This window comes from Pseudopodoces humilis, chromosome 2 (assembly GCF_049639895.1).
Source record: "Pseudopodoces humilis isolate 2021_Gansu_Grassland_sample_001 chromosome 2, ASM4963989v1, whole genome shotgun sequence".
Classification (NCBI taxonomy): Eukaryota; Metazoa; Chordata; class Aves; order Passeriformes; family Paridae; genus Pseudopodoces; species Pseudopodoces humilis.
Window position 1 is genome coordinate 58,884,309 of NC_142201.1, and position 17,133 is coordinate 58,901,441.

The window sequence follows — 17,133 nt, forward strand, 5'->3', positions numbered from 1 at the left end:
AAGGGTTTCTCTACATAGGGAAGTTGATCAGTGCTAAATGAGGACAGGCAGATTAGATCATTCATTCTGTTTGGGTTAATTTGGAATAAAATGTTTATTCTAGGACAGAGAGTTCACACAGAGACTAAATCAGGAATAGCTTCTTGTGCTGATGAAATCAAGCCATTCTACCATACACAAATATTTTGGGCATTTTCTCTTTCGAGAGTAAACTTTGGAGATTCCTAAAGGTAATTAATGCAAAACTCACAAATGGTGTTATGTAGCACTAATTAGTACATTTTTTGTTATTGCTTGAAGAAGCTGAAGTTATAATGATAACAGAAAGCTTGGCATGGCAGCACAAAAAAGTCTGAAGACCTATAGTCTACACCTGCTTTATTAGCGTCAGAATGGAGGATGGTTTTGCTGCATGTGAACGTCATTCATGCAACATTCTCTTGGACAGGAGAAGAACTAAATAGTCTGGGTCTCTTCAATTTGGAGAGAAGGCAGGAGTGACTGAAGTTTGCCAAGTCATGAAAGTGATGGTTAAGGTGAATGCAGAACTGTAACTCACTCAAGCCTGCAATGCTAGAATTAGGGGCACCTGATAAGTCTGGTAGGAGATCAGTTGATCACAAAAAATCATGAACTTGTGAGTTTGCTGTGGAAGGGCACAGGTTCAAAGAGACACCAGATAAACTTGTGGACAACAAATCTCCATAAAAGGAGACTTAAAGCCTGAGGCAGTGATGTCCTCTGCAACATCCCCAGCAAAACAAGTGCAAATATTGAGAAAGTATGAAGGGAAAGTGGACAGGCTCACATGCATTCCCAAAATAATCTCTCTTATTTTCCCTGCTGGAGATAGAATTCTGAGTTAGTCATACAACAGGTTTATCACAGCATTTCTGTGTGATGCTGAGCAGAAGCTAGAAATACTGGTGAAGGCCAACTGCTGAACTGGAATGATCATATACTATTACTGGGTTTCCCCTGCAGACAGAGGGAAATCCCATCTACTGAGATATCCATAGTGTAGATACCCTGCTAATTCCTCAGAAGTATAATTCAGCACGCTAATAAGATTCAAATAATTTTAAAACTAAGTGCAACTACACTCATTCCATCTCAAATACTTGCTCTGTGACTATTTAAGAACATTCTGGAAAAATTAATGAGTGAGAGCAGATCACAAAACAAAAAACAAGTGTGTTATACTTGCACAAGTATATGAACCTCTTACCTTTTGGATAAATGTCTTTCAGAGGCACATCTCCGGGTGCTAAAATTCGGACTATTTGATTAGAAGCCAATAAAGTAACACAATTGGTTTGTTTTGCAGCTCCTGTTTTCCTCTGGGCTCCATAATAAAGTGGATCAGAAGGAGAAGCACGTTTGTGACTCAGAGAGGAGTTTCTTTTCCAGCTATACACTTCACTGGGAGACTGAAAAAGAGAAGGTGTCTACTGAAGAAAACCTTACTATTATTAAATCTAAGAACAAACACTTCTTGAAAAGTTCCACTTCTTATTTAATTTTGAATTGAATGTGGCTCTTGTGGTTACTTCTTATGCTACCACATGACAAGGAATGACCTGGACTATTTTGTCGTCAAAAACTCCTATAGGGATGAAAACCAACAGACCATCTACATGAGTTTTAGGCATCAAGTTGCTCTGAAGATCTGAAGTTGAATCAACTTTTTTTTATTTATTTTTTTTTTAATTGAACCAGGAGCAGAAAGCATTGGAATAACATAATTTGGAATCAAACTATATAAAAAACTGTTAGGTATCCACTAATATAGACAAATGCAAACAGGTATTTCAGTAATAAATTAAAAGCTAATAAGGCTGGGACTTAGCTCCAGGTTCAGAGATTTAAATGTAGGCCCCCACATGAAAGCCAGTGGCTTAATCTCCCAGTATAGCTGGAAGAGCCTGGTGAAAAAAATCATCTTGAAGGTCTTAGTGTTTGGTAAACTGAGAACTACTATTACAAATAGGAGCTCAGATACCTTGTTCATGCTAAACACCTACACCACCAGCACTAAACACTGAAAATGAAGTTTTTCCCCATCACTCTTACATCCACCCTTAGCACTACCCCTTTGAAATTCACATGGATATCTAAAACATGCAAGAGGAAAGATGGTAGTTCACTATGAATCGGGCAGAGCCAAAAATGCTTCACCACCCGCTTTGGTGTGTTAGTATTGAAGTGCGCAGCTTCTTTAGTACTCCCTCCTCTAGACCACCTCCCTTTTCCAGCAATTAACTCACATCTATTGTAAGTAATACGAAAAGCTTGTATAAACCACCTGGTAGTATAAAATCAAACCAAGGAAAACTCAAAAGCTAATTGCAAAGACTTTCTTATTGAAAAACATATTTTTGAATCATTTTGCAATTTGCAAAGAATTTTCTTCTGTCATTTGGCTTTCTCAATATTCATGTCTGTTAATAGTTACACTTTCGAATTTGCCCCTATTTATCAAATAAACATGACATACAATTATTTATTCCATAATCACTATCTTTTTACATACCATTAGGCGGCAAATATAAAAAAAGTCCAAAGAATTAAACATACCTGTATTTTCCCTGTGTTTGCCTTTACCCCTTGCAACAGCCCTAGTCATTAGAATGCTAAGTTTCACTTTCTTTTCTGGTTCTTTTCTACCTCTGTCATGGCAGTGAGCACACATATATGCAGTATTTACACTTAGCTACATTATTCAGTAGTGAAGGAGCTTTTTAGTTTTGCTATAATTTTCTGTATTTTTTTTTTCTTTTTCCTTAATCTAGTTTTGCTACCTGCTGCACACTGGGCAAGAAGTTCACACTGAACAGTTCAAAATTATACTGATATCCTTTTTTCAGAGGCTATGCTTAATTAAATAACTGTAAAAACACATGATTTAGAAAATATTACTCTAGCCAGCACTGAGCAGAGCTCACCAAAAATAAATTTTGTCTGTGCTAGACATTGTATTGTCCCATTTCTTATTACCTAAAAAAAACACTGACAACCCTCTAGATTAGACTACCACAACAAATAGTGTACACCACATGAATTTATCCTTTGCTGTCAATTCCCTTCTTTTTCCAAATCATTTGGTAAACAGGCACTTAACGGGTTACAGAATAAATGAGACCATATTATTTCATTGTACAATAATGCTGAGTATTTACCAAGAGGTCTGGGAAACCAATAACAACAGTAGCATAATTATGCTCATCTGAGAAGATCCTGTTGGGGGAGCTGATCTTTTGTCCCACAGCTTCACTGAGGTTTTCTGAAGATAGCTGGTCAGTTGAAACTGCATGAGGCACACACAATTCTGACACTAAATAGGAAAATTAAACAAAATGAAAGTCATTATATCCAGATGTGAAATAGGAAACAATATTAACTGTAAGAGTGCTGAGCACTGAACACTGACTATTACTTTCAGCATAAAATTACTGAAAAGCAGATCTGATTATACTATACTATAACACAGAGGAGAAAGAAGTAATCCTATTTTTGTAAAGTCAGGTACTTAAAATCAGGAAATAGTATCTTTGTAGTTGCTTATATCACTTAATTTTGCTTATACCACTCTACTGTAAAAATGAGGCAGGAAGCCTATGGAATAGAACAGAACAGCATGCGATCACATTGAAAACTGTTACAATGCAAATGCACCAAAAGGCAAAATATAGGTTTGGACAGTGTCAATGTGACATTTCTTAGTGACTCTCTTGCTGTCTTTGCAATTTAAATAATGTTTGTAATGCATTTCTGTTAAATAATGGTCTGGTTTTCTTTGTCTTTAAGCTAAGAAAAACAGAATTTTATTCTGTGCATCTGTGAGAGCCCTTTACCTTGCCTCAAATTACCAACAGTCAGAACCTGCTATCTTTAGTTCTGCACTGTTTCCACTTCAATGGGCACAAGACTATCTTGTTTACATGGCAGTGGGAGAAAAATCTTTCCTCCCTCAAAGCATAAATGGTCTGGGTCAGCAGTAAACCCACACTGGTCTACCTTTTTATAGTTCTCCTGTGACAGATTCTGCCTCAAAGAACAACGACAGGCTGAAGATATTACATTTGGAGTTTGCTGGATTATTTGGAAAAAGGTGGACAGGGGATATGATAACATTTCAGATTGGAAGAGAAGAAACAAGATAACAAAGGATAAAAATAACACAGAAAGCATGCAGCAATAAACTGCCCACAAATACTTTGAGACTGGAAATTATAATAACATTTCTATCCATCTGAGGAATGATACTCCAGAATCGTTTCTAAATAAGGCAGTGGGAGGAAAGAAACTACTGTACTCTGATAGTGCTTGATAAGTTGGTAGAGTAAACTGTACTAGAGTTAAAAGGGATTCTAGATATTTAGGCTATGGTTAGTTTTTGGTATCCACCTGGTTGCTGTTTATGTAAATGAAGCCTTATTATTTGTCAATAACATTTTATCTTACCATGTTTACACTGTGTTAATCTCATTTTTCTTACTTATGCTAGCCACAGTAACCAGAACAAAACCTGTTCCTTCTTTAAGAGATATAAAGTGGTTTCTCTGTTTCCTATGTCTCTGATATATAATGACCAAAACCTATGAACTCTTAGGTGGGATGCACATGTGTACTTCCAGTCATATTAAACAAAATAGACTAAAGATTTTGTGCACCGCAATCAAATGCTCAGGGTTGAAAATGCTATCAGATTTGAAGATAGATCTTCAATAGACAGGCAGAATGATGACCACTGCAGATTTTTGCCGCACTGTGTAACAAAGACATGCCTCAATACCTAGCACCATCTGGGAATTTTACTGATCAAATTCCCCCTATTTTTTAATGCAAATGTGATGGCCCCAATGGCCCCCTGCACACTATCAACAGAACTACAGAAACTGTGACTTCTGTTTTAACAGTAGGTGGTTTGTATTTTTCTAAGGGGTGGGAAATGTTTTCTAGCTCATCTGAATTTAAGTAGCAGACCTGCAGGAGCTTACAGCCTGGAATCATTAGGATATTTGTTCCCTTCTATTCCTGTTCTAATTCCTGCCTAGTTATCTTGCTTCATTTTCCATTCAATGTGTTTGTCTGTTTGCTGAAAGTCCATGACTGAGGGTCTTGAATGCTACAATGAAACAAAAATGCTTTATTCAAACAACTTGAAGTTTGAGCATGGAATGTGCCATGCCTTGAGAAAAGCTGTTATTATTAACCAAACATGATAAGGAGGAAAAAACAGAATCAGAGAGATGGTTACTCAGACCTTTAAAAAGTCTTGTTTGTGCAGCTGCAAACAGAAATGACAAAAATAACAAAAAAAAAAAAAAAAAAGGAACCAGCCAAGCTTGCATTCAGTACCTGTTGTTAAGCCAAATCCCATTTCAGCTGGCTCTTCACTCAATGCATGCAGCTGGCAAACCTCACTGTCCTGAGCTTCCATATGGGCACGCTTGGTTAAAAGAAATTTCCTGTGAAAGATACACATTTATAGTAATTCCTGATTAAACTTGTCACTCTAAACAAGGACTTTTATCTTCTGAAACAGTGAAAACATTCTACATTTATATAAACAAGGCTATCAACACCTTTTGCTAAAACTAAATATCATTTCCCAAACATCTATGCGATAGGAAAGGGTAGGCCAGCAAGTGCAGATTTGTCTTCTGGTAACTATTTACACACTTTCATTTGCTGTGCATTTATAAAAATGAGACAGCAGAGTAACATTTCTTTCATGTGACCATGAGAATAAAGGAAGCAGGCGCTAACTCTGGACAACATGTCTGTATTTCCAGATATAGGTTCACCAACATTCTCATTTCTAAAGATCAGTATCACATCAGTAAAATTAGTATTAATATGCATATGATCAAAGCTAGTCTAGACTTTCAGAGGCTGGCATATCCTCTTCATTTCCTACTCTAAAAGTCTACCTGCATTTTCACCACAGCAAATCTGCATCTTGAACACCCACTTTTTAAGTCTAGTCAGTTTCACAAACAGGAAAAACCAAGTTTGAGACCAGGAGAGAAACTTCTGAACACAAACAAGACACAAACAACAAATAATGCCATCAAGAAAACTAGGCTGAACTAACTTATTTGTTTCGTTTTCCACCAAGAGCCACCGGTCTTCAGCCACCAGGAAAACAGATTTCAGACTGATTGGAAGTGAGATGGTGTGGGTTTGACCCTCCAATACATCCAGTACAATAAGGCGGTTTCTATAAAATTGGAAGCCAAGAAAAGAGTAATCAGATAGGGCTATACACAAGGAGATCTGATAGAAATCAATTTTATACAAGGATATAATTTACTCTCACCCTCTTTCTTTGTAGAACACAAGCCAGTTTTTGTGTGAAAACTCTCGGCACATTTTGTAGTTGCTCTGTATAAAAATACATCATAGGACAATTAGTGTTTCTTAGATTTGTCCCAGAGAGTTTCCCTGACTCTTCTGAAAGTGTACTAGTTTTTGTTCCTTTATTTAAAAGAATCCACAGTTTTAATTACTTCTCAGAATGCTATCTAGCTTGCCTTGTTCCTAGTCATAGATTGTATCATAACTGAGTTCATTATTTTGGACATAATTCATCGTAAAAAATATTCCATTATTTCCAGTTCTAGCCCTAAAACTGGATATTTAAAAGACCCATATCTTCATTTATGTTTTTTATCTCAATAGTCCATAATAGTGCTCTTTTTTGTGTAAGACATTTAAACATACATAAGAGTAAAAAATTAAATGAATGGGCATAAAACCAGAAAAAACTTAATGATCCAGTTTTTCCAATACTGACATTTGCTTTTAAAAAAAACTTAGTATAATAGGGGCAGGTACTATTCCTCACCATCTCTTCTTTATTATTCCACCAAGATGTTCTCTTAGGAGTGACTTGAGCATCTGGTGAGAGCAAAAGACGACGAAGGGCACTGCTTCTTGTATCCAGCAACAACACAACATTGCTCTATAAATGAAAAGCAGATCCATGTACATCGCAAGTTCATTTAAGAGACTACAACAAATCTATCTGAAGCATTTTTGCAACTTGAGCCACTTAGGTAATTTTGAAAAGCTGATCTAGCTTTTGTTGCAAAATGTAAGCTGGATTCTCTTGGTTCATTTCAAAGTTCATAGAGAAACTCAATTAAAGAGGTTAAATACATGCAAGCGTTGGAATGATACTACCATTTTTCCACATCATTTTATCTATACATCTCACATTCACTTCCAGTTCTCTAGGAACTGGACTAGTATGGTTTACATGTCCAAGATGAAGCTACAGATAAGAGATTACTTCTATCAAGTCACTAAAATATTTCATTTCATTTTTTGTGTTTTCTTAACAAATTTCTATTTCACCTATTGCTTAAGTCCCACTAAAGGTGACAAACTGGTGAAAGAAGAAATGGCTTAGTAGTTTCTGTACAAGTTCATACCTCTGATACTGTGAAGCCTATCAAATATCCCAGGGTGTGACAATCCTTCTGTGACCTGCACTCTGAGAACTTTTAGTGTCAGATGTAGGACAGCTGTTGGAGGACAGCAGGATGACTCAAAAGGATGGAGACCCAGAAGCAGATGGGATGGTGCACATCTCCACGTATCACATGAAAAAATGGTGTGCTGAATTTTGAACTTCAGATTTCTCATTTGTCACTTGATGCCCAAGGGTCAACACATGCTATCAAATTATGTGAGCTTTTTAAACATCTTTTTGCAAAGTACTAAAGCTGCTCCTAATGTGTTTAACTAAGAATTCAAGACAATAGTCATTCAGGGCCAACCTTAACTGCATCAAATGAAATTCAAAAGGTACAAAGGAATAAGTTAATTAAGCCTTGGGTTCAATATTTTGTTTGCCATTCAAGGAAATGTTCAGTTCTGCAAGGACATTAGGTCCTGCAAGGACTTACTAAAAGTAAACTGCCTACGTACAACATGTGCAATAACGCACAATAGACGTTAAGGAAGTAAAACATAAATTCCCACAAATTCCCCTAAATAAAACAAATGCAAACAATCTGAGTCACAGCAGTTTTGTTCTTTTTGGGTACCCTTCATACTTTCACTAGAAATATTTGTGAGAGTTACCTTTAATAATGACAGTAATTTGAAGTTAAATATGGTAAAGCATTTAAAATATTATCATGTTATTTGGAGCATTTGGGAATTTCAGTTCAAGTTCAATATTTCTAAAAAAAGAAGCTTGCTTATGTATTACAAACCAAAATTATAGAAACATGGTTCAGGAAAAAAAATAGGACATTTGCTTTGGATTTTGATTTTCTGCCATATTTCATTTATACAATTTTGAAACAGCATCAGCCTTCCACGTGAGATAAAGAACACATACGAATCAATTACGTTCTTCCACTTAGTGTTAAATTTATGAGAGCAGTTGGTAGTATAAAAAGCTTTTCTACTCCACCCCTTTTGATGTTAATGGTTTCCTTCTGTGCTAAGTGACTGATGTATATTCTGTCTGTGTTTAAGAATAGATTTTTGCGTCACTTGTGAACATATCCAAAAGCAGCTCTGGCAACTCTTCAAGTGGGCTGGGAGAAGACATTGGTGTGCAATTCCGCTCTGTTTGTTCTTGACTGGGAGAAAAGTAACCTTTGGGCGACCTCCCAACCCCAATGTCTGGAATTCCAAACTCTGGACAGATGCAATAACCAATCTTGTGAAGATTTGTTATTTATTCTTGTCTTTATTTTTAGTTACAAAGTTTCCCTTTCCTTACTGCTGTTTTTATTTTAGCTAGCATTTTCCTCTAAAAAGTTTTAAAACCAAATAGGACTGTGACTTCATCTTGCTGGTATGGGAAGTTGTTCCTTATGGTTTTGCAGACAGAGGGGAGAGCTTGGGGAAGATTCAGAGCGGGACAGTGCAAATAACTCAGTTTAACATTCTGGTATTCTCCCCAAATTCACTGTCAGTTTTGATCTGTTCTGCCCTCGATGTTCATGTACTGAGCAAGCAAGCTTGCAAATGCACTGTCTGCTTCAGACTGAAGCTGATCCTTAGCTTGGCACGGTAATCATACATCCTTTTGCCTCCTGCCCCACCTTTTCTATTAGATCTACTCAAAGACCCCTTGAGTGATAGAAAAATAACAATCCTGACACTGTAAATATTAGGCACAGATACAAACATAAGCACACTGTTCATCAGGTTTAACTGGAAAAGGTCTGCTAAAGAATTTGTGTTTGGGGCTCAAGCCGTCGTATCTTCATAGGTAGGTAAATGTATGCAAGAGGAATAGTGGTGTTTACTTAATGCAAGTGGTGTCTTTCACATGATTTGGGAGACTTTACTGTATTTGAGATTTCAGTGAACTGAGAACAATAAGCAGTGGTATAAGATTTGTGCTTATGGAAAATGAGCCTTCTCTCATTCTACGGAAGGTGCACACATTTCTATATAAGCAGACCCTTACTATAAGGTGCACTCATAGAAAAGGAAAGTCTTATATAATATAAGCAAAAAAAGAAGAGAACTAGTTTTTGAAGAAAATAAGAAAATACACCATTTGTTCTGAAGACATACATCAGAATATCATGGGGACTAGAGGTTACAGAAGTTACTACTACTACTACTGTGTTACTGGTACTTCCATATTCAGGTCCTCGCTTGTATTTCAGGCTAGATCACAAATTGTTAAAAGAAACCTTTTAAAAAATGGTTGTCATCACCTACATATGGTGAGTGAGGTGGATCTCTGTGTCAGTTTCTGTGCCACAGACTCCCCCACTTCCTTGTTATCAGAGAGGTTTGACAGAACTGCAGCAGCACGTGAGACAGGGAAAAGCATTTCCCTCCCTCCCCACCCCACTTCCTGGCCAAGAAAGATAAAAGCAGAGTTAAAGAATGCTGGCAGGACGCTGCCTGAACAAAGCTTGTGGTGTTCCTCGAGGTAGACTGTAGGTTACTCTGTTTGTCCAATTGTAGCTTTCAACACAGTAAAATGCTTGTAAAATCCTGGAAGTGTGCTGTTAATTTATGGGCAAATCAATTCTCCATGAGCAGTTTGCTCCTACAACCCCATATATAATCATGCATAAAAGTTATCAAAATTCTTTTCTCTCTGTACTTGTGCTCCTTCTGAGCCGTGAAAAGGGTAGATGCAGAAAGAAAAGTGCATATGGAAGGCACAAAGATTTAGCAGGAAATAAGAGTAGGCCCTGAAGTACTTGTGGGGACGACAGATGGCAGAGGTATTGCTGCTTTGAAAGATGAATGCAATTCCCATCTTACAAAGAAATTACTTGAGATTTCTGCAGAGCCCTTTCAAAGTCTATGAGTTTAGTCTGAACAAAAAGATAGAGTCAAAATAGCTTGCACTCACTGAGACCATGAGGAATAAAATCATCTACCCTTTCTTCCAAGAAGATGTAAATGTGGCTTAAAATCAGATAAATCTCCCACTTGTGCCATTAAGTTAAATCCCTGAGGAGTTTACTTTCAGTAAATTTTTATTTAAAAGGACAGGAAGAAATGGTGGTTTTTCTTTTTATTTCACTGGAGGGCTCTACTGAATCGAGATGGATGTCATCTGGGAACAAGATAAAACACACAAGCTTATTTGAAGAGCCATGATATAATCATTTCATCTTTTCCAATAAGGTTATCATCCATTTAAAATTGTTCTTTTTTATAACTTAGTCAGAAACATTAATCTCCAAAGACCTTTATTAAAAGAAAAAGACTGAAAAAGCTGCTTTTGGTATTGTCTAATTAATGGGTAATATTGATTATTATGAAATAGCAGTTGTCAAGTGGCCCTTTTATTTAATATATGCAAGTGCTTATTTCTACAATTATTGTTAATACTTTCTAGTCTTTTTGCAACTACATACAGATGAATCTCTAAAGCATGAAATATGTAATTTATGTTATTGTTTTTCTTGTTTTGTTTGATGCACCCCGGCACAACCAGCTAACTCTTGTAGCCTTGCTCAAAACGCAGATGTGCCATTAATCTACTTTTCTTAACAAGTGAATGCTGCAAGTTCTGAGTTTATGCCTGCCAGTGATCTTAGTACACCCAAATGTAGCCATCTTGACTATATGCCAAGCCTCCTTCTGTAGACAGTGGAAGGAGAGAGGCACTTCCAGAGGGCCATTAAACATGTTTACTTTAACTGAGATGAAATGCTCTTCAGGTCACCTTTTTTCTCCCAGCAAATAAAGAAGATACTCAGATGATTATCTTTGACCATGTGCTTACCTGCTAACATCAATAATAATGTATTAAATTCCATACACACCAACATCCACCTTATTTCACAGGTGCACAGAGAACATAATTTTTCCATGGCTCCACTGCAGAAAGAGCTAGGAATAAAACTAAGCTCTATGTGGAAAAATTACACTGCTTGAGAATCCCCCTTGTGATTCAGTGGGAGCTAGAGATCCTAACACTTGAACCCCAACATAAGGAAGGACAGCAGTGGCTATGAAGTCTACAACAGCAGCACTCATCTAACCTATGTTTTGGTGCCTCGCTTAAGAACCAATCCCAAATAAGTTACGAATGTAGTCCATTGATACCAGCATGCAACATACAAGAGAATAATTTTTCTTTTTTTTTTTGTTTTCTGTCTATGCTTGCTTAAATTGTCAAGAAGTCTAAAATTGCTTTTGAATGGTGCCCTAAGAAGAGGTCTTTTTGCAAACAAGTTTGTAGTTAAATGAAACATTTTCAGAAACAGTAAGGTCTACCTTAATAGTAAAAATATGTAAAAAGTCCTAAGATAATGCAAAACATTCAGAATATTTTAATTCTGTATTATTTTCCAGTGTAAAACAGGCTTATTTACAGACAAGATGTATTCACCTGTAGCACTTGCCAAGAAATGCAAGTCTAAAACTGGCAATATTTAAGCTTTGTCAGAGTAAAACATGAGGTTACAGCGTGACTGAAGTCATCTGGAAAGGGACACTGAACTACCACAGTCTCTCCACAGAATAGATTTTATTTCAGAGTCTGAAAAATATATCTGTCATAGTATCACTAGAAGACATATTCCATGAGGATAGCCAAAACCAAACTCTGAGATAATTATCTAAAGATTTATGGAATAACCTTCATTTCTGACACCAGATGCCACAGTGATTTGGTTCAAAACAAAATGGTAGGAATTTTTGAGATTTGGAATGCAAAGAATATTGCTGGCTTTATATTAAAAAGTGTGAGACGTTATAAACATTCTTAGATACAAGACAGACTGCCATCTGTTTTAGTTTCCTGCATCAGCTTCACCAAAGGAAGCCAAGAATTATTTAGATCCAAAAAAAGTGCTATGTGCACCTCAAAATAGCCCATATGGTATTTCTATAGCTGTTCAACAAGCAGGTAACCTCAGAATCATATTGTTTCCAGTTTGCAATGGAAAGTATCCAATAGGCAGCTGCACCTGCATAGGCAGTTCTACCAAAGGCAGAACTGTGTTTCTCATAAGGCACTGAGCTTAACTGCAGTATATGACACCAGAAAGTGGCATCAACACTCGACAAATGTTCCCAGAACAACATTATTGCAGAAATACCAGAAATTACTGAAAACTATTAACACCCTAACTCAATGTAGGAAAAGTTCTTCTAGTTGAAGTCTCTCACCTACTGAAAAATCGACGGAAGAAATTCAAAGAAAGGAAAAAACAGCCAACAATAATTACCAGATTTAATGCCTGTGTCAAACCACAATGACTGGTAGGTAGCGTATTAAATTATTATTAATATTAAAAAATGAACAGCAGCAGCCCAGTGTATACTCTTGTCTCTTCTCACCCCTGGACAAAGAAGTTTTGAATTGCAAATGTTACAATCAGCACACGGATAGTAAGGGAAAGTGCAAAGAAAGCAATAGTTGTCTTTAAAAAAGCATTTGAGTCAAACCAGCACTGAAATTGTTAGTGGTTCTCAATTTGCATTGTTGTTACCTAGTCTTCCTTCTAGTCTTGACACTTCACAGGTTACAGAAGAAGAAATACAAGGACTTACAAAATAAATATGGAGCAAATACAAGCAATGTTTTACTTGGTGACTTAGAAAATTTGTCTCTTACATACTAGTTGAAAAGTAAAAGGGGGCCAAGATTGGAGCGGAACTTAAGTTTACATAAAACATTTTACTCGGTACTTTGCAAACATAGCTGTTTGACTGAGACTCCCGAACTTGACCCACTCTCCCCCTTTTCTCCCAATAAAGCAAATCTCCCTCCATCAGTAAGAGAAGATAAGCAGGTAGAACTCAGCTTTAAGGATAGAAGAGGACACTGTCCAGCTAAACAGTTCAAGAGGAAAATCTCCATTTAAAAAACTAAAGCTGAGAGCAACTCCCAAGCTACAAGTACAGCAAAAGAGAACATTCAGCAGGAGGTAGCCTTGTCCAGTCTATAGAGGTAGAACCCCCAGTGACCTACCCTCATGATACTGCTTTGCTCATGACTAAACATTTAGCTGGAATTTAATTTTTTTTACCTCCTCTTCATGTAGAACCACTTGACCTTTAAGTGGATTTCCCAGTGGTGCTGCAGTCACAAAAGGTTGCCAGACACTTCCAACTGTTCTTGGGAAGAGGTCATAAAGATCCACAAAGTATCCAGTCTTACTAGAAATGTTCATGAAGTACAAGGAAACAGGATTGCAAGTAGTAACATACAGTGTATTTTCATGTTCCTCTTCTGAAATAAGAAAACAAAATAGTGAAAGGCTACTGACTTTGTGCATTTGTCTTCTGGAAATAGATATGTCATAAACTTGGCAGACGATTCAGTAAAAGGTACTGAAAAATTACTACTGTTGACAAGGGAGATGAAGAGAAATTATCTATTCATATTAATTAAATGTTAACAGGTAGAACCTTGCCACAATACTATTAACTCTAAACAAGAAGTCCAAGACACATACGTGTAGGCATGACTGCAGTCATGTCTGCCAGCTGATAGTATGTTCATCTGATTTTGTTTGTTCATAATCTTGTTTCTTCTTCTTTCTCTATCCTATCATCCCTTTAAATTAATGTATTTAATAATTAAATTATTTTATTATTAATTTAATATTCATAATTAACATAGGTTGAAGGCAAACATTGTACTGAACTTTTCATATAAACCACCTTCCTGAATAATTTCACATAATTCTTGAAACCACTACAAAGCTGCCTAATTTCTGTTTCGTTTCAATGGAAGTATGCTAATGTATTTGCAAATTGGACTGCAAATAGAAAAAGCAGCATTCCAGTATTGATCATTAAAGATCTGTTTATAATACCATAATAATGTTTCCACTAATGCCTTGGAATGGCTACCTAGAACAGCATCTAGACAGAGTTAGAGAATAAAGTAGGTATTTATCAAAGGCTTTTAACAGATACACCTTGGGCAGTGCAGGAGCCTTGCAGAGGCTACACCCAAGATGGATGATGGTCATGAGCTTTTCAGGCATATCTAAGTTTGGTCTATTTGCATATCAGGGGTTAATTGTCCAGTTACAGCTTCAGGTAATGAAGTCACATTCCCTTAGTTTGCTTCCCCCCACACCCCCTTTCATTTGGCTCTCAGGCCTGGAAGGATTGTTTTGTCTGACCAAAATGTGATGAGAGCTTCACTAACACTCTGTATGGAGTTCAGTGTTATTATACACTAATGCAGTACAAGATCTGAAAAATATAAAAGCTAAAAACTTAAGGCATCAAGACATACTTAATGATGAACCCTAGAAACATTTATAAATATTCCCAATGGTGCAATTCCCTCTGGGACATAAGCTGTAGAGGAAATGAAGGCAGGTTTGGTCCAGTGAGAAAGAATCAGTATGAGCACAGAGGAAAAAAGCACAGCACTCTTCAAGTTAAAAGATTTGTATTAAAACTGAACTGCGAGAGGAAAAGTCAAAGATTTGTTTTTGTCAAGTAATGCAGTGTTGAACTCACAAATTAAACAAACTTGCAATTTTGTGGCTGCGTTCTACTGTAATTACACATTTTTCTCTTAGTCTGAGAAAGATGCATGTCCTTACAATGACCACAATGACTCGGTGAAATTATGTGTCAATTCCAGTGGATTATTTTTGCATTTCATCTACTATTTTAAAAAGAAGTGGAAAAAGGTGAGTTATTATTCCTATAGTTTACCCCCATACTGTATATTTTTAATTCCCACATTACAACTCCTAGTATTATTCCTATGCTCTACTGCAATCATATCTGAAATACACACTGTTGCAAATGCACTGGAGTTTTGTTACTACACTTGAAATCCCTCATATTGCCCTTTTATATTCTGCCACTGGCTATTGGCAAGCACTTACAAAGTCAACAGCCCAGTCCTTCCTCATCTACAGGACATCTCATCTCTTTGTAACATTGCAGATCATTACAAAAGTCAATAGCTTTTCTTACTGTACCTTTTGTTACTGTGACGTCACAAACTAAGTTAATTTCTTCTAAAGGCAGTGTCCAAAAAGCAAGTTCTTCTGTGAAACTGATGGACCTGGCTTCATGCCGTTCCAGTGGAAAGCCTTGAATATTTAAGTACACAGGGCCCTAAAACAAATAATAACCATGAGGGCTTCCTAAAGTATTCCATTCCCATTCTTTATGAAAATACGGAAGTCTTCTTCAAGCTCTAATACTATTAACAATAAAAAAAACTATGAAATAATTTTTTATTACTTAAAAATTAAAGGGAAAAGGAAATGCTTTTTCTATAAACTCTCTGAATGTCCATATTAGCATTTCCTTTACAGTATAGAAACCTTGTGCCTCTCCTCTTTCATCTTTTTATGGTTTGGAACCATTATCACTTAGTAGCATGAGGAGATACCATGTACTGATAAAACACAGTTTACACAAGGAAAATACCAGAATATTACTGTTTCAAAGAAATTAGATGGCAATTTCTTATTATATAAAGTTTAAATCTCACCCATACACCACCTTAGAAGTACAGGTTTTTCATTACTCACTGGAGTAATAAATACTGAAATTAAGCCAAAAACTCAGAGCTGAAAAGGACTTAAAACTTTGGCTGCAGATCGAATCGTACCAAAGGTTCAGATTCAGACTTGCTAGTGCAAAAGACCTGCAAGACTTCAGCTCGAGGCAAAATAGAAACAGAAATCAGCTTTCTTTTCAGTCTCTGATCTTAGCCAAAAATTGAGATCTGGGGCCTGTAACTGGCCACCCCCGAACATCCAAAACAGCTACGAAGTTTTTTCAGATAAGGTATTTTCAATATCCTTATAAATACTTATTTTCAATAACTTCTGGCCAAGCTTGGTGATTTTCAAACACATCTTACACTGTGAGGGCTAGGTATACAAAACCAGTAATTTTTCTAGTCAGTGTAAAAACTCCAGGAACAAGTGACAAGGACCATGCCTTGTATACACTCTTTTTCCTGAAGAAATTAATCACATTTTAGATTTGTCACATCCCAGTACATAAACCCAGTATTATATCAATAAAAAAAATAAATTAAAAGACAAACCTTTACATCTATTTTTTGAGTTTCTGATGGACACAGCATTTTCTTTTGTGTGTTTCCTGGCTGATCAACTTTCCAGTAGCCCATAAACTTATGATCTGGTAATGGCAGTCTGTCAAATAATGTAGGAACAAATTAATTTTTACAGTTAGTAACCAGTAAGTGATATGGAATAAATAATTTAGACAACTGCATTTTTCCAACAAAATATATCTGGAGACTCCCTTGCAGAAAGTGTTGCTAAAATATTTCATTCATATTTGCATTTTAAATAATGAAAAATTTAGCCTTCTGGACTACTAATACAGACACAATCTATGCAGTATCATAAAAGAAGAAGCAGTGCATATAATATGGCCTCAAAAGGAAAAGTTTTCAAGTGTGAATTATGTGAGATATATTCAAACCCTTTGCTTTATTTTATCTTGCTTTGCTTTATTCAGATCAGGCAGGTTGTGACAGCACCCCTTAAAGGAACTCCTGTCAGTTGCTCACTCTTCTAAAAGACCAGCAGAACAAGCACAGTAAGCACTGTGGCTCGTTAACCACACAAAGAAAGTTCCGTGAATTATTTCTGTTTATTTTAACACTGCTCACATGAACAAAGGCAAAGGAATACAGACATGAGAGTATCC

The 17,133-nt window shown here is 36.4% G+C and overlaps 1 protein-coding gene across 1 annotated transcript in view; it reads right to left on the reverse strand.

Annotated features, from left to right (window-relative positions):
- The window catches only part of VWA8 (von Willebrand factor A domain containing 8), a 179,516-nt gene that overhangs the window by 45,896 nt on the left and 116,487 nt on the right, over positions 1 to 17,133 (reverse strand). Inside the window, exons 27-35 of the mRNA XM_014250977.2 lie at positions 16,502 to 16,610; positions 15,417 to 15,555; positions 13,491 to 13,693; positions 6,854 to 6,970; positions 6,326 to 6,390; positions 6,101 to 6,226; positions 5,362 to 5,471; positions 3,180 to 3,334; positions 1,229 to 1,430 (exon numbers count right to left, since the gene is read on the reverse strand). Coding sequence (XP_014106452.2) covers positions 1,229 to 1,430; positions 3,180 to 3,334; positions 5,362 to 5,471; positions 6,101 to 6,226; positions 6,326 to 6,390; positions 6,854 to 6,970; positions 13,491 to 13,693; positions 15,417 to 15,555; positions 16,502 to 16,610 — 1,226 coding nt within the window. The remainder of the gene's footprint in view (positions 1 to 1,228; positions 1,431 to 3,179; positions 3,335 to 5,361; positions 5,472 to 6,100; positions 6,227 to 6,325; positions 6,391 to 6,853; positions 6,971 to 13,490; positions 13,694 to 15,416; positions 15,556 to 16,501; positions 16,611 to 17,133) is intronic.